The sequence below is a fragment of the Durio zibethinus genome, chromosome 3, assembly GCF_047325235.1.
Source record: "Durio zibethinus cultivar Kanyao isolate XHJ-2024 chromosome 3, ASM4732523v1, whole genome shotgun sequence".
Lineage (NCBI taxonomy): Eukaryota > Viridiplantae > Streptophyta > Magnoliopsida > Malvales > Malvaceae > Durio > Durio zibethinus.
The window spans coordinates 4842601-4863050 of record NC_143164.1 but is presented as its reverse complement, the minus strand read 5'-3'; the positions used below and the strand labels follow the sequence as shown (position 1 = coordinate 4863050).

The window sequence follows — 20450 nt, the reverse complement described above, 5'->3', positions numbered from 1 at the left end:
GTAATGTCTAGTCAACACCAGCTTCCAGACAAAAAGTGGGAAGTGGGTCTGTAACGAACTTGAAATATTCCGGGAATGATGAGAGCAAAGGGCCCCCAAAATACCAAAGCTTTTTGTAAAAGAAAAGAACCCATTTTATTTCCCATCTAAGTGTAATCTTTTTCATTTAAATACGTCTTCTCTGTAGAGTGTACACACTCTGGTACATGCATTTCAGTGTGGAGATGCTAGTTTTTTTTTTCTTTCTTTTTTCTTCTGCTAGTGTTTTCTTCATTGCTACCACTATCTGAAATGCAAAAGCTAATGGAACTATATATCATTTGCATTACGCAAAATTAAACAATATTATCAATGACTTCAGTGTTTTTCTGGTGCCTTATGACTTGAGAGCACAGGCAACATGATTAAAGACAGATTACTAATGGTTTATTGTTTCTGTTTTTTTTTTCTTTTTTCTTTTGGTACTGATTGTTTCTGTAATTTAATTAATGGGTTAGTCTTATTTTTTTCTCGTTAATTCTTACTCTCCTTTTGTTGGTCAACTTTTCCTTTTTACCCTTTTCTTTTTGTTTTTTCTTCTAAGTGGCAGGGAGCTAGCAAAAAGGAAAGCAAAGTTGGATTTTATTTTCTTTCATTTATTTTTATCTGGGCTTAGCCGCTTAAGATCACTTGCTGAGGTTTTTTTATATGGGGGGGACTGGGGGAGGGGGTGGGGTTCTGGCATTTTTGCATGGAGATCTGCATGAAGGTAATCATGAGACAGATTTTCAAATGTAAATGATTTGGTTTGAACCCTTCAAAAGAAGACTGAGTTTGGGAGGGAAAGGGGAAGTTGTACCATGGAGAGTGTGTGTGCACTGGTGGGAAGGGGACTCTTTTGATTATTTAGCAATGATGAGTGAATCCATCAACACCCACAGCAGAAAAAAAAAAAAAGCACTGATCTTTTTTTTTTTTTTAACTTGTTTCATGAATTAGTGCATGGGCTTGGCAAAGAGCTGCCCTGCCTGCCCGTCTTTAAATTCACTTTCATTCTTTCATTTTCACCAACCTTTTCAGTGAGAAGCAAATGTGGTAGGGTTGTTTCATTTTTTTGTTACCACTAGATAAGCCCCACGGTCTCCACCTTACCAGGCTCTGTGGCTTACTACTACACTATTTTACCTGCCCTGGCCTTGCATTAGGAGAGTACGATCGAAGTGGAATCAATATGTATCTTCTAGCCAGCTAAACCCCAAAATTTTAATTATCCATTTTCAAAGCGGAATGAAAGAAATTAACACAAGTCTAGAATCAAATATTTATCGATAAGCGTACTGCCGACCCCATTTACACATCAATTCCACTATTCTACAGTACAAACACATGTTAATCTTCCATTATCAAAGCCTTAATTTAAGTGAATGTTGAGATTACTGTCATAATATACAAATGAAAGTGAGGAGGAGAAAGAAAGGAGTCACCCAAAGCAAACGATAATAGTGAGCCATTTTTGTCCGATTCTTTAACACGTAGGCTTATATTTAGTCTGAGATGTGGACCTTACAAGCAGCAGGAGAGAAAAGAAAATAGGCAAAATAAAAGAACAGACAGCACTGTTTAAAGAGACAAAAAAAATGTAGAGAAAAGTTTGCATTAGAAAAAGCTTTTCTCCTCAGTGCGAGTCAGTCCATTTTTAATGAGATCAAAGGACATTGGACTCCATTGCGCCATACAGAATTTTAAACCAGGGAACAATTAAATGCGTTTTAATAAATAAACAACAAAAATTATACCAAATCATGTGGTTCTAATCTGATAACGATCATTCCAGTGTCAATCAGATAATTGTCAATAAGAATTAAAGTGTTTTCACCGCAGAGAAGAAACAGCCTTCAGCAAAATATGTGGCCAGATATTTTTCTCGTATTCAACAATCAATTACAACATTGATACGCTTAAATATGTGATTTATTCCATATAGAGAGAATAGAGATAATTCACACAGAATATCAGTTTGGAACTCAAGACAAGACAAGCCAAGCAGCCTGCCCTGATTGTAAGAAAGGGTAAATCTATAAAACAACATGTTGAGCACAGTCTGCTTCCAGCTTGCTTGGTAGTTGGTCCTTTTAGGACAAAAATCTTTGGCAAAACCATTTTAAGTCAAACCAAAATCCCAACAGTGGATAATTTGGGAATTCTTTTATTTACTCATGGTTTCTGTGAAATAGACAGCATATGCTTAAGGCATGCAAGGTTTGGAACTTCTGTTAAACCTTGAGGTCTAGCTGAGGCCGGAGGGGAAGGGAAGGGAAGGATGGAATTAAATGCGGGAAGGAGTTATTAGAATCACGTGAGAACACAAAATCCAAACTAAATCTAGAGAAAGATTCACAGTAAGAGCCAAAAGCCACTAAGGGGGGCCAATAGAGAAAAGAAACTGGATTTTATGAGATCACTGGGGGGTGGGGAGGGATGGCCAGGCTACCCCAATTCACAATCACAAGGACAAAAACAGCTGTGGCTCTGTAATTCACTGTTTCTTTAGCTGTTTGAATATGCTCTTTTCTCTCTCTCTCTCCCTCTCTCTCTCTCTCGTATATACTTGATGCTTTATTACTCCTCAACCTCTCACTGAAGCTGAAGCCTCGAGGCTTTAATTAAGAGTCCCTCGCATTCCTGACAATTAAAGTTGTTTTTAACCCTTACCTTCCCACACCTTTTCCTATTTGTCACTACTTTGGGCTCCTTGAACCATTGATGACATGTCAAAATCAGCTTAGATTCTCTCTCTCTTTGTTTCCCCAAGAGGGGTCTTTTCTTCTTCCAATTAAGAGAGCAAATTCAGAGACAGCTTGGCTTTGATGCACTAGAACAGACTACTGGCTTCTTTTGTAAACAAAAGAAACTGATGATCATTTAAATCCAGAAGCAAGCAAATCAATTAAACATGGCATATCCTAAGACATCACTCTATACTCTATTGAGTCCCAAAAGAGTGAAAAAAGGGTGTAAGAGAGACTTGTGGTTGGAGGAATTCCAAAACCAAAAAAAAAAGAGAGGTGGGTCAGGGATATGGAGCTTTCTTTTTCAGCAGTAATTTCTGCCCCATATCACGGCATCCCCACTCCCCAAGATACCCAAATGTGCCTTTATGTTTTTGAATGCTACATGGCTTTAAAATGTCATCCATTTTGCTTTAATCTTTGCTTGTTAATGACAGAAAACTATGAAGGATGTTTCTTTTTTAGTAATGTTTTTTTTTAAGAGCAAACATGTTATTGACTTTAAGGGAATGTAAAGAAAAGGATCTCCAACTTATTCGTTGACGTTAGACTTAGTATCCCTTTTTTTTTTTTTCAGTGACATGCTTAACGAAATTTTACCTGAATTAAAGATAATTGGTTAAAAAAGACATAAACAAAATACAGGAAATGCAAGAACATACTTTCAAGTGGAATTTGGGAGGTTTATTTTGTATAGCAAATGGTAATACAGTGTTATTGACTCGACGGTATATTTCTAGTGGGTGGTAATGGGTATGGCAAATGCAGCAGGCCCATTAGTCAAAACACCGAATGATGATGTGATATGGCGATGGTAACCAAATGAAACATCAAGGACTGAACGCTGGTCAAATAGAAAAACCCAAAGGGTACCCGGGCCATCTGTTGCCTACAGAGAAAGAAAAGCGAAGGGGAAAAAAATCAATGAAAAACAAGTGGTTTTGATTTTGTATAAGCAAATTCTAAGGCTGATGGGACGCTTCGTGAAGCAAGCAACCAACATCCAACAAGATGGTCTGTTGTGACGGCTTATAGGGGTCTCCTAGACTCCTACCGAAGAAATTCACACATCTACCCACTTACTCTTCTATTTACCAGCCGATGAGCCCACCCAACCCCAATCGCTATGCTATTTTGTTGCCTTAAAAGGCCTTGTCCAATCTGTCACTTCGCCGATTTGCATAGAAAGGCCTTTTCCAATCCTAGAAACCCCCTGAATAGTGATTATTACACAACAAAAACTTCATAGATATGGACTCCCAATTCCAATTAAGTGGCGCTGTCGGTGATGTTTCAATTAATCGGGGAGCATCTTCCTCCGGAAATCAAAAGACCTCAGTAATAGACTAATATGTTATCATTGTTAACCTCCGACATTAAACAAAAGATACAGCCCACCAACAATATCCTTCAAGGCTTCAGTTTTACCACCATAATGGCATTAAAAAACAACTAAGAAAGAGAGTTTAAGTGGTTCCTAAATCCCGACTGTTTACTTGAAATAATCAAACATCTAAAAACAAAATATTGATGGGGAGTTATTAAACAAAAATATTTTTTTTCCAGCAAGACAGGCAATAGTGCTAGGGAAATTAGCAGATTTTCAGAGCTTATCCTACTATATCATGTACTCTAGTGTAAAAATCAGAGAAACATTCAGGGACAACGCTACCAGCATCAGATAGCCAATTAGACTCACAAACCATTTTACCATAAGTAGGATTTTATAGTTATCCAGTTCGATTTAAGTAGGTTATGAAATCAGCTTCAGTTTACTGTGATTGGGCCCAGAAGGCAACCGCGATAAGCTACTCAGGCCAATCACAATCTTCAGTCAGGGAAGTAGAGGGAAGAACAGAGGGTGAAAAGCCTCATATCACCTCAGAGGTTAACAGTGCAGTTGCATTGCGCAACCAAAACAACTAAACCAATGACCTTAAGCTTTTAAGCTCAGAGGTTCATAATTAAGCATAAAGAGGCTTATTGCTGCTTCTATTCACTCAAGGCTCTCTACCAATAAACAACAATAACATTATCCCTCACTCTCTTGTGATAAAAAGTAATAATATTATCATCCCATTTCATTATTTCTTATTGCTTGCTAATTGGGGGGGGGGGGGGGGGGGGGAGGTTGGACAGTTAGTCATCCTGCTACATTGATCTTGAAAAATCGAATTGATTCACAAATAAGAAAGCCATTTTAAGGCAGCAGTTCCTAAAAAGATAGTAAAAAATGATAGTGAACCCTCCTTTAGAAAAAGTATCATTACACTTATAATGCTAATTACCACATAAAGATAATATTCACAGGAGTGCATCATCATAATACAGCCTTGAAATTTGGAAATTAAACAATAGTAAGAGATTTCTCTTACCTGTTACAACCATACCAGATCAGTACAAGTATACATGAAAATTGAGAAAATTTATGTCTTGAGGGATCAACCTCATGGCAGATGTTGGGTATTACCATCTCCATACCAATGATGTGAGCAACTGCAACAAAAAGTAATCAAATCTCTATTAAGAATGTGTTCTTCATTGTTTGAGCAGAAGAGTAACACCAATTCTTCATGCTAACTTCAATTTGTTGAATATTGCACTTAAGACCATAATAGAGGAGTATACCGCAAAATTTAGATAAAGGGATTTGAATACATCTCATCTTTCAGTTCATAATGAAAGAGTAAGCATAAAAAGATGTCTTTTTTCAGTTTGGTTTCTTTTTCAAGGAAAACAAATACCTTCCCTTGGTTTAAAAATTTTCCAAGACCTGAAATGAATCAAACAGGGTGGAAGTACTTTATAAGAGTTTCAATTCATAGTTATGCAAGAACTAACAAGTAAGAAGTTCAGAATGAAGCACTCCGATCATATTGAAGACAACTCTAATTTTAAGATGATTTCTTAATTTCAGAATCAAAGTAGATAACCAAATACACTAAAACGAACTTGTGTACATAAGGTGCGAAGCTTAAAATTATTTCATGAACATGGTGAATCACGAAAAATTCTCAAACCTCAAAAGAGTTCAAACGGGCTGCCATGTTGATATACATCATTCTTCTTCTTTGTTTCATAGGGAAAATGTTATCAATAATGTTCTCTAACCAATAAGCAAATCGGAAATGCTTCCCATTGTTACTAAGACAGAGGTATATGGAGGAATATGACCTGATGTTGCAGCACATATAATCAAAATCCCAACTGTCAAAAGAGAAAAAAAGGAATGGGATATGATTTACATAGATAAGTTGTCAGCTAGGTATGTAAAAAACAACTAGAAAAGAGAAAGAAAAGGGTGGAATGTAACTTTAAAGTAACTAGTAGCGGCAAGTCAAAAACAACATGATCAACTTATTAATTCTAAGGCTTCTAAGCAGTATGATGAGACAGCAAAAGCACAACATTTGACACCTTAACAGAAACAATCATTGAAGAAATCATGTAACCATACCTCACCTCCTATTAAAGGTCTCAAGTTTGAGTCCCCCTCTCCCAACTTTTAACTTACAAATAAACCCCACAAATTGTTTTAATTGTTATGAACTTACGTTCAGATGAATAGTTCAAATTTGGAAAAAGAAGAAAAAAACTTAAAAGGAATTCCCAAACCCTAAGATTTGGCGGCAGCAGTGACGGCTTTGGATAGACCATTGGCTCCTTGCCCAACCTCGCCATAGCCACCAAGGAAGCATGCACTCAAACCATCCTATCAATCCACATTTCCATTTTTACCAAACTGAAATAAAGAAATCTTTTTTTTCCTCAAATTACAGAAAAAAAACTAAAGGAAAAAAGAAAAAGTACCCGCCATGAAAGAGTCAGCTTTACGTAGCCTGTCCATTGAAAAATTTGGGAGGCCATGATTGTATATACCAATTGCAGAAAACATAAGCAGAGCAAACACATCCCCACCAGCAAGCAAAGCCACTCGACTGTTGCATAACAATTGAAACAGTTAAAAAATGAACATAAAGAGAAAGGTAAAAATAACGGAAAATTACCCCCATTAAATAAGACGAGAAGAGGAGCTGGGTTTTTCAAACTGGATAACGCCTTCCAAAAGGGTATCTTCTTGACCAACCAAAACGGCGTCTTTCAGCGAGGCGGCGGGGGTGAGATTGTTTGGGAGCAGAGAGAGAGCCAGAGTGTAGGCCTCCCTCAGCCTTGGCAAGAGTGAGATGAGACGGTTTCCGATAATTTCTCAAGGAAATGAGTTTGGGTCTCCGATTGAAAGCGGAATTGGAATAGGAAGGTTGAATTGGAGCTGTGAATTTGGGTGAACATTTATTAGCAGACAAAGCTACGCTAGGAGAGCTAAGCAGAAACATATTTTCTATTCTTTTCCTTCGTGGGTTTTTTCTCGTTCGGCTCAGCTCACTCTCAATTCTTCCCTTCACAGTTTGCCACCCTAGCTTTGTTAGGCAATTTCTTGCACTCCCCTATCCCCGCGACCTGTAATAAAAGAAAGGCATTTTCTGGCTTTCTATTTTTATCTACGGATTATTCTTTGGGGTGAAATTTTTTCTACAGATTTGATCATCCGAATAGCAATTGTGTCCGCCGGTTTGATTGGTCCCAGAAGTAAGATTTTAGCATTTGAAAAAGGTTAAAAAACCATTACCACCGATATTACTCATCCATAAAACTGAATAATCAAAATCTGATGATGCGATTAGATTTATTAAAAGGAGAAATGAAAAGATAGTAAAAGTATAGAGTAATTATTTTTCACCACTGCTAAAGCAAGGTGTGGTACCAAATATAATGTAAAGCTATCGATTGTCGCAGACCTTTCAGCTGTATCTTCTACAAGCGGGTCTCTCCCTGTGCGTGCTTGTTGATCATATGAGCAAGAGAACCAATAGATTGAGTTTGGAGTTGGGGGAAGATTCGAGAGAGAAATTGGTAAAAATCAATGGGATGACAACAACATCAATGCCCAAAAAGGACCGAGAAAGCAACCTTTTAGATCCAAATATGCTTCTGTATTGCTTCATTATTAACATTGCCTAACAGAGAGGTAAAATGCACAAGAGAAGTTGAATCTAAATGCAGTTATATTACAGAATGCTGAATTTTGTACTGACAAATCATAAACTAAAGACGACACAGCAGTGCAGCACGTTTACGACACAGAGCAATGCAGCATGTTTATGACACAGATTACATCTAAAAAGGATACTGAACAGTGATGGTTAAACTACCCTAACCCATTAGTTAAAGAATTTACTAACCCTTCAAAGCTCCAAAAGAGCCAAATAATCATCTAGAAGCATCTAAAGGTTTAAGTTGTCCATCAAGACCTTTCTGTTCCTGTTCACTAGAAGCACCACCACTTTGCTCTTTTAAACCCGGACGATCACTACCGAAGTTAACCCCTTCAATCTGAGGTGGCATGGCATTTGCTGGCAGATCTCCAAAGCCACCACGAACCTGATTCCATTTCCCATCAACTCCAGTTCCAATAATCCCATTGAACCCACCAGTCGCTGTACCCATTAGACCAACTCCACCATTCATATACGAAGGATAGATTGATGCAGTTCCATAAGGCAGAGGAAAAACTCTTGCTCCAAGCATTACAGGGGCATACAAAGGGCCCCTAGGGGTAACTGGAGAGACACCATAACCAACCCTTTCATAGCCTACTGTCGGGTACCCACTGCCATAAACACCAGTTCCATAAACATATCCCCCAACGGTATTATACCCAAGAAGAGGACCATAACCGGGAAATATTCCATATCCAGGACTACTGGAAGAGTACTCAGCAGGCTGAAAACCATTATAAGGAGATCCCCTTCCAACACCAGTCTTCATGTTATAATTACCGTTACTGCCATTATTTCCCTCTTTTGGCACTGCACGCTTGACCTCCACAAGCCTATTATTCAACTCATGAAAATTCTTCTGCATAACATTCTCCACAGACTCCTCTGATTCAAAGGTAACAAACCCAAATCCTCTAGGTCGGTTAGTCGAGCTGTCATGCATCACAACGACATCTGTTATTCTACCAAATCTTTCAAAGTAATTCTTAAACTCGTCCTCAGTTAGACTAGCAGATAAACCCCCTACAAAAATTTTTTTAGTCCTAAAGTGATTGTTGCTGTCAGCAGCTTCACAACCATTCCTACTGAACCCACTATTCAGTTGTTGATTCGGATTGTGGTGTGGTTGCTGCTGTTGCTGTTGGTTTTGGTGTTGTTCACTTCGGGGTATCGCTTTTTTCACTTCTACCTAGAAAACCAGTAAATAAATAGTATATTATACAGCCCAAAATAACTGCATGTTATCCTTTCCTAAACAATTTAAAAGCTTATCCTAAGTTCGATTCCACCCTTTTTCAGAGCAAGCAAACAGAGTAACAGACATAAATAAATGAGAGTGAATGAGTGAGGAAAGAGAGCTTTGAACTGACCGTTCTCCCAAGAATAACATGGGTGTCTTGAAGAGCTTTATCAGCTGAAGAAGGTTCAGAGAACAAAACAAAGCCAAAACCACGAGGGCTTTTGGTGTTCCTGTCTTTAGCTACAACTGAGCTCACAACGTTGCCGTATTTGCTGAAATGATCCTTGAGAGTAGCTTCAGTTGTCTCCCGAGATATGCCTCCCACAAAGAGTTTGCCTTGATCGGATTCCATATTCTGCTAAACCCTAGCTCCCAAAACCCTAGCTACTGAAACCAAAAAAAAACCAAACCAATAAAATTCCCAATTATACCAAAACACGAATTACCACAATTTGCACAAAAAAAAACCCTAATTGCTTAAGAACAGTAGAAACCCTAACCCTAAAACCCTATAAATATTGTACCACAGGAAATAGATAGTGAAAACCCCTATAAACCTTAAACACAGCAGAAACCCGAAAATTCCCAGATGGAGTAAAATCCTAGTAACCCTAATTGAAAATTATTAAACTCAAAAAACCCCAATTGAAACGGGCAGAATAAAACCCCAAAGCTTAATCTTTTCTAGGGTTTCTTAAAAAAAAAAAAACCCAAAGAAAAACATGTGTAAGTTAAAAAAAAAAAAGACAAAGAACAGAATTAATGGAGAAAAAAGAAAGCCTTTTTTTTTAACCTGAAGAATGGGGAAAAAAACAATTTAGTTAAGCTTCTAACGAGTAACGAACCAGTGAAAAAGCGAAAATTTGTTTCGGGGAAAAGGGTTCAAATTTGAGCGTGGAAAATTGGGAATTAATTACAATTTCTGGGCCCAATTAATGGGCTCGATTAAAAATGGTGAGAGGGAAGTTGGCCCAAAGGCAACTATGGATCTCAATTTAAACGGCCTGATTAAAGTTAATCGATATTAAGCATTATTGGGCTATTGTGCTCAATTTTATAGTTCGGTTTTTTTTTTTTAATTAATTAGTTCCGTACGTTTACCTTTTGTTTTTTGTTTAGAGGAGGTAAAGCCCTTCCAGGAAAGAAGATCACGAGATTAGCATTCACGCTCAAGTATTTTTATTAAAAAAAAATTATTTATTTTTATTTTTAATATAAAAAATAAATTTATTAATGAAACAAGCTTAATCGGGTTCGAAACCAAAAATTATGAAATTAATACAAGCAAATTGTTCACAACTGAAAATTTAAATTACAATTTTATTTTCTTTTTAGGGATTACATTTGTGATCAAACATAATTTTAATAAAAATCCCAAATAAGATTGGAAATAAATTGAAATGCTAAATTGAATTTAATTAAATGATCAGGCCAATTCAATATCAAATTTAAAATTAAAAAAAAAATTCATTTAGTTAAAAAAAAATTAGGTGTTAAACTAACATATCCCAACATAAAAATAAATAAAGAGAAACCATGAACTCTTTTAATTCCTGTATTTTAAAAAAAAAAAAAAAAAGGCAGACTTGATTAGATTCTTCATAGCAAATCTGGCTCAATTGGGGCGTGATAAAAACAGGGGAGTTGAACCATGCCCCCTCGATGTCCGCTTCAGCCTTCAGCTTCCTGTATTATTGTTGTTCTGATTCTAATTTTTTGCGTCCTTCATGTGCACCGCATCATTCTTTGCCGAAACTGGTAATGAAAAATTTTATAAATCAAATCAAATCAAGTTTACAAAATTAATGTAAAAATAACAATAAAATAATAAAAAAATTATTGATGAAATTTTTTATTTGTGGACTAGCACTTGCCATGATGTCAAAATGCTTTTTGTCACTTGTGTGCTCGATTTGACACATGCAACTTGCCAATTTCTTTTTCGTCATGTTTAATTTTTATATCATGCGGTCGAATATTTTTAAATTAATTAATGTATTATTACAATTGATATTTAAAAATTATAAATTCAAAATTTTATATACGTAATTTTTTTTAAATTAAATAAAAAATAAATTAAAATTTTCAAAAAATATATATATTCTACAAGAATGAGCTATAGTTTTTCTTTTCGCCATCTCTAGAAAGTTTCGTACTGGGATTTCCACAATTCAATTAAAATTTATTTCAAAAATAAAATCGTAGAAATATCATGTAAATATTTAAAATATGCTTTTTAAATTATTCAAGAAAATAACAAAATCTTTAATTTTCCTTAAACTAACAATTTTTATTATTCTAAGAAAAAAAATAGAAAGACATTCGGGAGAAAACCGTGTTAGTAATCATTTTTTTTTTCCAATTTCCAAAACTTTGTTTGGTAAGAAATAATGGAAGTTATGGTGACATTGAACATTGCTTTCGATTTCGTACAATTATTTTCTGCTATACAATGATTACAAAATACTTTGAGAGCGGTAAGTTTAAACGCATTTTCTTTTCAATAATAATTTTTTTCTGGGTTGGTAAGATCGGATCGAAGTAAGATTGAAGGGAAGAGAAAGAAAATAAATCAATGCTGCAAAGCTCGTGCCGAGGGATTCAATCCCGAGATTTCCTCACATGCAGGGGTGACAGCTCAATGCCTCAAAGCAAACAAATAATCCATTACTATAATCAACTAGTCTTATGCGTGCGAATATTCGATAATTGCGCCCCCACTCTTAAAACCTTATTAATCATTTATCTAATCAATATTTTTTTCATTTTTTAATTCTTTTGCATGTGACATGCTTTGAATATGTCTTAAAAATAACTTGATATTAATTAATGCAATTGATTTACTTAATTATTTTCAAAAAATATCATTTAATAAATTTATATTTTATATTTTAATCAAATCTTAATAAATTAATTGTAATTATAATAATTTTTATATTATCTACGTATCGAAATTTGTGGTAATAAACCTAAGTATTAAGAATTGTTTTTTCGATCTTTTGCTTATCTTGTCATTGATGTTTGACAAGCTAATTGATAAAATTAACATTAGGTTTTTTTTTTGTCATTCGATGGATGTATAGCCTTATATTAAAAAAAAGAGAAAAGTTTGAGGTTCAAACCTCAATTTTAATGTCTTTTTTAAAATTATTTTGGTCATTAAATTAAATAATTAAAGATAAAATTAATATTAATTAATTATATATAAACGATGTTCAACAAACCCAAATTAGGGTTTTGACCAACTTTTAAAGTGTCCTAATAGGCCTTTGGAATTAAACTTTTCAAAGATGATGATGTGAGAAGTATCTCTAGGTGTTATTGAATTAAATCCTTTCTAGGGTTTAGCGATGTCAATTACATTACTTAATCTTTGTCATCTTCACGTTGCCGAAAAAAAATCACATAAACTACTCAACGCTCTTTCTCCATAAAAGCATTGCCTTTTCTTTTTCTTTTTCTCGGGTCTCGGGGCTATTTCATTTACTAATGGAAGCCATGAGTGGAGCCCAAACTCCAACTAATTACAAGCGTCATATCTGCATATATTTTATTAGTAGTATATTTTGAGTTTAACCAAGGTTTTTAACTTCTTCATCCTATAGCTTAAGTTCATGCTTCATGCTTTACACTTCTCATGGAAAGCCTAGTCAACCATGAACCGTGTTGGATAGCTGCGTTGATCAAGATATAATAAAGAGAAAGAGATGACATATGAAATTGGATATAGGTTTAAACTTTTTCTTTTTTATTAGATTATAATTATAACCAAATATTTTATGAAAGAAACAAATAAAAAAATTCACATAAAATTTGATTAAATTCACATTGAATTTTGAATCCAAAATCTAAAAGAAATTTCCACCAAATTGAATAAGATTTGGGAATATAATATAATATTAATTAAAAGAGAGAGGAAAAACGCATGATGATCCGAGTTGAAGTTTGATATGTGCCAGGTTGCAATATAATATCAAGGGATTAATAGAAACCAGCTGTTGTTTAAATCATTTCATAACCAGAAATGGGACAAAAACAAAAGCTGAGTGAAAGCAAATGTGACCTCAACATGCTTCGGGGGCCACATGCAAAGCAATTTTATACTATAAATATGGTAGTATTAGACATGAAAACCGCTTTTTATGTTTAACTAAAAGATGCTAATTCTGCATTTTTTATTTCTGTTCATGATCTTGTCCAAAGAGTGGCATTTAGTTTGTATACATATGAAAGCTGAAGAGGATGATACGAGATCAACAAGTGAGATTGTCTAGCTAGAGACTTCATTTAAGTTTCAATTTCATGGCTGGACCAGCCGTTTTAATTGTAACCATTTTCATTTAAATGAATCATCTTTCAAGGAAGAAAGAACAAAATGGTGGTTCCAATATTTTATTTTCCATTAACACATGGTCAGAGAGACTGGAAGAGAAAGGGAAGGAAGAGCAAAAATACCAATGAGATGAGAGGAGGATGACCTTTTTTCTATAAATAAATGAAAGACAAGGTCTAGAAAACCTTGGAGGCTCGGTTTTTTTTTTTTTAAGAAAAAAAAATAAACAAAAGGTCCAAACCTGACAGAGAACAAGGCAAGGACAGGCGTGATTTGGGTTTGGTCGAAGATTTTAATTTTAGTTTATTTTGACCAAGAAAACAAAAGGCTATAAGACATGCCTTTGGGATTACTCACTTCTTTGGACTTGCAATTTACAGACCCCAGACAGAGAGAAAAAAAAAAAGTTATATTAAGGTATTGTTTTTAATGCTCTTCTTTGATTTTGACACTTCTAGTAGTTGTTATTATCGACTGATTGACTCTATTAATTAAAATTTATTAAAAAAATTTTAATTTAAAATTTATTAATAATCATTTATTAAGATTATTTTAAATATATTATTTTTTATTTTTTATTTTAAATTATGATATATGAAATATTTTACATTGATTTAAAAAATTAATGAATTTATCTATCTCAAAACTTAAAAAAAAAAAAAAAAACAAGCAGCAGATGTTATTGTTAATATTAAAAATAGGAAAAAAATAGTAAAAGATTTGCTTTGAAACCCAATAAACCCATCCCCATATAAAACAATTTTGACCCACCGTTCTGTTAAAAAAAAAAAAAACAATAATATTCATTTACACTTAAAATAAATGGTCTTTTCCCCAATTCCCAAACCCCCTTGTACTTCCCAATGCAAATTGTATTCTCTTTTGGCTCTGCCGTGGAAACTCACAGAAAGTTTAATCTCTATCTCAAACTGAGATAGAGATTGACAGAGGCAGAGAGATAAATGTAATCATGTTGTCATCCAAACAAAGTCTAATTTGCTTGCTGAGGGAAACCAAGTTGACGTTCTTTTATATAGCTATAAAGTTCTCTTCTCTCTTTTATCTCTGCCGTAAAATAGAAAACATGGAAAGGGGGGAAGCTGCGAAGCTAGTCACATGAGCGTCATGATATCAACTGGAGTAATCCATTATATGTATTTCCCTAATCCCCTCTAATTATTATGTTTGGTTTAGGCTTTCTAGAATAAGCTACTTGGTTTATTTTTTCCCACTTTTTTATTTATTAATATCTAATTCACTAATTCTTTTCGTTATCTTAACTTAAAGATAGGGTTTGGTTTACTTTTCTTGGTTAGTCAGCTGTCCAAGAGTTGTTGGTTGATAACGAGGGTTCATTTGGGACCTGTACGACTCCAATGAGATGCATTTTGTAGCTTTTGCTGAATTTATGAACCATTTGGTTACCCTTAATAATAATTTATTTTACCATTATTATTATTTTTTATTTTGCAAAATTAATTTAATCGATCATCTAAATTAATATAAGTAATATGCTTATGCATTATTAGTATTTGGTAAAGAGAAAAAAAATTCGAACGAAAATTCATAATTATTTAAATTATTTATATTTTATTGTAATTAAATCAAACTTTGAATTTTTATTTTTGGTCAATTAAATTTTTATATATTTATTTTTATCTCAATTAAATATTTAATTGCATAAAAATTAATATTAATGATTAATCAATTTTTATCAAATAAAAATTTATTTGATAAAAATAAATATTTAAAATTTTAATTAATAATAATAAAATAAAATTTTGAATGATTTATTCGAAAACTTTTTTAATTTTACCCTTTAGCGTAGTATTTTTGTTTATTTGGTCATTGGTCTATTGTCGTAGAACCTAACGGCTATTGTGATTATCAAAGATCCGAACCCTGTTCGGGAGTAGGCGTGCAGCCAGGCAGTAGCTAGGTTGGCTGCGCAAGTTTTCTCCTTTGCTTTTTAATGCGTTTAGAGACTGCGCGACTGGACTTGAGATGTGGGCGTAAATTTCAAACTCCACCACCAACCAACGTTCAACGGCACAATCATATTGAAAAAAACGAGATAAAATTAATTCAGATTAAATATTGTTAGTGTGATATTAAATGTAATATTAAAAAAGATTATATATTATAATTAATTATTTAAAAAATATTTTTATTTTACATTAAAATAATCTCTTATTTTAAAATCTAATGAATTATTAATTCCTGAGCTAATTGCACAGTATTATCTAAATACACTTTACAAAACAAGATTAAAAAAAAAAATCTAAATTCTATCCAAGAGAAAATCAGATGAAATCCACTTTTGTAGCGCGATCTCATCTTGCTGAAGTAATACTTATCATATGAAATAAAAAGGTGCGATGCGTTATAACTTTTTATGAATTATCATGATTTATTAACAATATATGATATGTAGGGCATCAAATGTAAATGCCATATTTATTACTTAAGAATTCGTGTCTCTCAACTTACTTCCAAAACTATAAATGGCAGCCAACCCCTTTCCTTGTATTTTCCTTTCGAGTTCGACAAAGAAACTGCTGTACTAGCCTACTAGGGCCTGGACACGTCATATGATATAATAAATAAATAAATTTTAAAAATATATCTGTATTGACATTTAATATGAGTTTTTTAAAATTTTTTGGATAAATTACTTTCATGATTTTTAAAATTTAATATGAATATTATTTTTCTTTTTAAATTTAAAAAATAATATATTAATTTTTATATTTTAACGATTATTATAAAAAATACGAAGTAGGATAATGGATTAATAATATTATAATTTAAAATTAAGAGATAAAATAATTATAAATAATTAATAATTAATAAATTTTTAATTTATTTTTATGTTTATTAATTTTTATTTATCTTTATTGTTATTTTTGTGATTTTTTTAAAAATAAATTAATATTGCATTTATCTTGTCAAAAAAACTGTTAAGTTACAATTAAATTTACTTATAAATTAAGGTCTCAATCAAATCCATAAATTAAGTTCGATTAGAATCGAGTTTTGAATACATTTTTAAGACTTATGCTTTACCCTATCAAATTATTATTTTATTAATAAAATTTTTTATTAATTTATATTTTAAAATATTAATATAAAAATATTTTTTAATATTTTAAATTATAATCGTAAAATAGACCTATTTAGGTTTGTAATAGATGAATCAAACTAGATATCGAGCAAGACTTTAAAAATGTTATCCAGATTTGACACGGTTCATAAAAATCTTTAATTGTGGTCCCAATAATTAAATTTATCAGTTTTTATTAATAAGTGATAATTTGAATTTTATAATATTTTTATAAAAGTTGTATACTAATATTTTATAACTAAAAAAATTAGTTTTTGAAAAAATATTGTAAAATAAATGACAAATACATAGAGAAATATTTTATAACAATATATAATCTAATTGTATGTTTTAGACAAACAATAAATAAATTTGAAAAAAATAAAAAATTTTATTTTTAAGATACAGACTTCTTTTTCTAGCTTAAAACTAAATCCAAACAAATATTTACTAAAAAATTTAAAGGTGAAAAGAATAATTTTAATTTTATATAATTATCAAAAGAACCAACATAAATAAAAAAAGTTCTATCATCATTTTTTTTACAATTTTTAGTTAATATTTAGTTGATTTATTAATGGTTTATTGACGAAAAAATTATTGTGTTATGACAATAGAAATACAGATTAATATGTTATTTTTATTATTTATTAAAATTTAGAGACAAAAAACGATATTTATTTTAAAATTTAAGGACGGTAGAAATAATTCACCCAAGTTATATAGATTGGCTATTTTTTTTCTTTAGTTTATTATTTTATAATTTTAGCTATGTTTTAGTAAATTATGATATGAATCATATATTTTGCCTAACTTTTACATAAAAATCTCATGAAATTAATTAAAATTATTGATCCGTTAAAAGAAAAATGACTATAACAAAGACATAATTTCATACGAAGTCAAGCTACCAGCTTGAAGTAAATTTTTTAATTTTGAATATAAATTAAAATATTTTAAACTTATAATTTATATATTCCATCATTTAATATAGTTATTTTATTTTTTGAATATATCCATTTTAGATCTAAAAAAACTCTTCCCACAAAATTTTCAAATTTTAAGACATTCAAATTCATAAATTTTCTTGATTAATACAGGATTAATGAAATGAAATATTTTTTAAACGCATACTTTTTTATATTTGAACTAAAAAATTTAACATATTCAAAAAGATATAAAAGCAAATTGTTCAAGTACTTGACATGAAGAAAAAAATAATAATTTAATACAACAATCAGATAGTTATTCCCTGGCAGTCGCATGCCATCAATGACGAAAGGAGTACGTAAAACAGTATGTAAAATCTTTAGAAATAAAAAAAAAAAAAAGAAAATAAAGATAAAAATTTTGATAATACAGCTCAAGTCCAGAAGGCAGTGATGGTAACTTGCAAAGAAGTACGCACAAAAATTTTGATAAATCAGTGATTGTGGGACCATTTGGCCCAGAAAAGGCCTCCGTTTATTTGTGATGGGGTGGGCCCAAGGGAAGGGCTGTCGGCAAAGGGGGGGCGAACGTCTTCAAACTCCAACATCACAACATTTGCCTGCTTGTCGTTCCTCTTAAGCTTTTTCATTGATAGGATAGGGATAGAAGATTAGATATATAAGACAAAAAAAAAACGTTAATTATATCTTAATTTCAAAAAAAAGAAAAAAAGAAAAAAAAATTACAATGGCCATGTCCTGAGGGCCCACGTGGAATTATCTAGACCACTCCGTCTGCTGACACGTCAACGTCATTGTGTGTGGAATCCAAGATGATATGATAGAGATAACATTGCTTTGTTTTTTTTATCCTTTGTTTGTTTGTTTGTTTGTTTCTTTCTATTAATTAATCTTTTTCTTTTCTTTTTCTCTTCCCTCTTTTATTGCAATTCTGGAATTGTCTTCTCCATGCTAAGCTAACCTCTCTATCATTGTCTCCCTATTTCTCTTACATCACGCGCCTTGCTTCCTGTTCCCATCCCATTCCATTATTATTTCTTTGTTGAAATAAATTCTGCAAGTACTAAAATGTAAATATTAATCGCTATTTAATAGTGATATTTTAAAATATATAATTTTTTATTAATAAAAATAATACATTAATCTTTATTGGCAGCAATAATAAAAATTTTGTTTCATATTTTCTTCGACCAAACGGAAGAGCAAAAGAGCAAATGAATAAAAAATCATTGGAGGAACCTATAAGTGGAGGTTTAGATTTCATAACATTTTTAGAATCGTACAACTGAATTTATTATATTATTAATTAAATTTAAATATTAATTTTAAAAAATTTATTTAATATAAATTTTTTATATATTTTTTTTATTCAAAAAATATTATTATTTTTAATATCACTTAAATTAATTTCAACAGACGACTTAAAAGATTATGTTCACTTTGAAAAAGTTATGTTAATTTTGTTGGGCACAAACTAGAAAATATCTAAACCATATTGGTTTAAGAAAAGTTATAATGATTCAACCATATAATTGTAAAATCTTTGAAGAGAATTGTATTTGGAGAACAATGTTAGATGTTTATATGACTGTTTATGCGAAGGACAACATGAAATTACCAAATGTTTATGCGAAGGACAACAATGTTAAACTTGGGTTAAGTTAGATGTTTCCACTGAAGCTTTTTCCCCGTTCGAATTTGGAGAAGGAAAACAAAAAGGGTGTTAGAAAATTAAAGACAAGAAAAAAAAAAAGACTTTTGGGAGCTTTTAACGTTGGATGCATTGTCTAAGCAGCAAAAGACCCAACATGAGTGCACCGAAGTTGTTGGCAAAATTCTAACAAATCCCAGAAACAGCATATGTAGCAAAATTTGTAAGAAAGAAAGAAAGAAGAGAATAGTTGTTTCTGCCACCTGCTTCAACTTGTCTTCCTAGTTTCAACCCTGACAAGGATGCTTCAAAAGCATGCATGCATGCTGCTAAAATGCCAATGCTTTTCTTTCCAACTATTTTTAATATCTCTTTTTCCCTAAGATTTCTTTTTTTTTTTTTTCCATTCTCCTTCCATAATATTCCCTTTATCATTATTTTTTTATTTGAATGATCAATGCTTTATTTGTTTATGTATTTTTTTATTTTTTATTTAAAAAAGTTTGCATCAATGGATGAATTAAATATATGCCAGAGTTTGCAGAATTTTTTTAATTTGTTGAGCAATCATGACAAAATTGGCGGATAACACTATATTTATAGACTTATTTTGACATAAAAGCATAGAAATTTTGCAGGTAATTAATTAACCAATCGAACTCAGCTTTTTTCTCACAGACCAATAATTTTCATTTTGATTTTTAATTTTCACCATAGGCAAAAGGTTTGTGCAATCTGCAGTAACATGGCTTCACTTGGATACGACGTATCAATATAGAGAAAAATTTTGGATAATTTCCACTGCTTCGCATTTATGGTTTATTATGTAGTACAATCCACAAACTATACTCAAAATTGAAGAAGAAAAAAATTATTGTTCTCGAGTTCCGACCTGAAAGTGTTTTTATAAATGTAAAAGAAAATGACGGTTAGAGATAAAGATAAAAAATATTACCTTTGTTTGTAACATGATGTGTAAGTCAATAAAAATTAAGTTGGAAATGAATTGAGAAAGTAGGAAGAAGAGGGAAAGATTAATTAAATGAATATGTTTTTATGATGCTTGAGTCTATTTATTTATACGTAAGTTGAAAATGATAAAAAAAAGATAATTGAGATAGGATCGAGCTAAGGTGATATTGATCATAACTGATCAATCTAACATATCAAGTTGACACAAATTATCAAAATACTCTTAATTGTTTGTTAAAAACTTTGAAAAAGAAAAAAATTACTATGTCATTTTGACCATTATATACTCTTATCAAAAGGATTGTGGTATATAACTTTTAGCTAAGAATTTCAGCTTTGGTAAGTTGAATTAATGTCAAAATTTTTCTAAATATTT

General features: G+C 31.9%; 1 protein-coding gene and 1 pseudogene across 13 annotated transcripts; both read right to left on the bottom strand.

Annotated features, from left to right (window-relative positions):
* Positions 1-5018: 5018 nt before the first annotated feature.
* On the bottom strand, positions 5019-7556 carry LOC149519564 (uncharacterized; annotated as a pseudogene). Its single transcript, XR_016340839.1, has 5 exons — positions 6776-7556; positions 6579-6706; positions 6384-6480; positions 5789-5975; positions 5019-5264 (listed from the first exon to the last, which is right to left on the bottom strand). The product of XR_016340839.1 is annotated as an uncharacterized LOC149519564 (transcript).
* On the bottom strand, positions 5019-9981 carry LOC111278733 (RNA-binding protein 1-like). Of its 12 annotated transcripts, none has more exons than XR_016340834.1 (7): positions 9911-9981; positions 9196-9452; positions 8009-9014; positions 6579-6706; positions 6384-6480; positions 5789-5975; positions 5019-5264 (listed from the first exon to the last, which is right to left on the bottom strand). XR_016340834.1 is itself a non-coding variant. In XM_022865622.2 (4 exons), exons 2-3 carry the CDS (start codon positions 9415-9417, stop codon positions 8037-8039), a joined length of 1200 nt encoding a protein of 399 aa, XP_022721357.1. In that variant the 5' UTR covers positions 9418-9449; positions 9859-9956; the 3' UTR covers positions 5143-5264; positions 8009-8036. The 12 variants fall into 12 exon arrangements, 4 of the variants coding, with proteins under 4 accessions (XP_022721590.1, XP_022721357.1, XP_022721155.1 ...); XR_016340833.1 differs by having other exon boundaries at positions 9859-9966; XR_016340835.1 differs by having other exon boundaries at positions 9196-9449; positions 9859-9956.
* Between the last annotated feature and the right edge of the window lie 10469 nt (positions 9982-20450).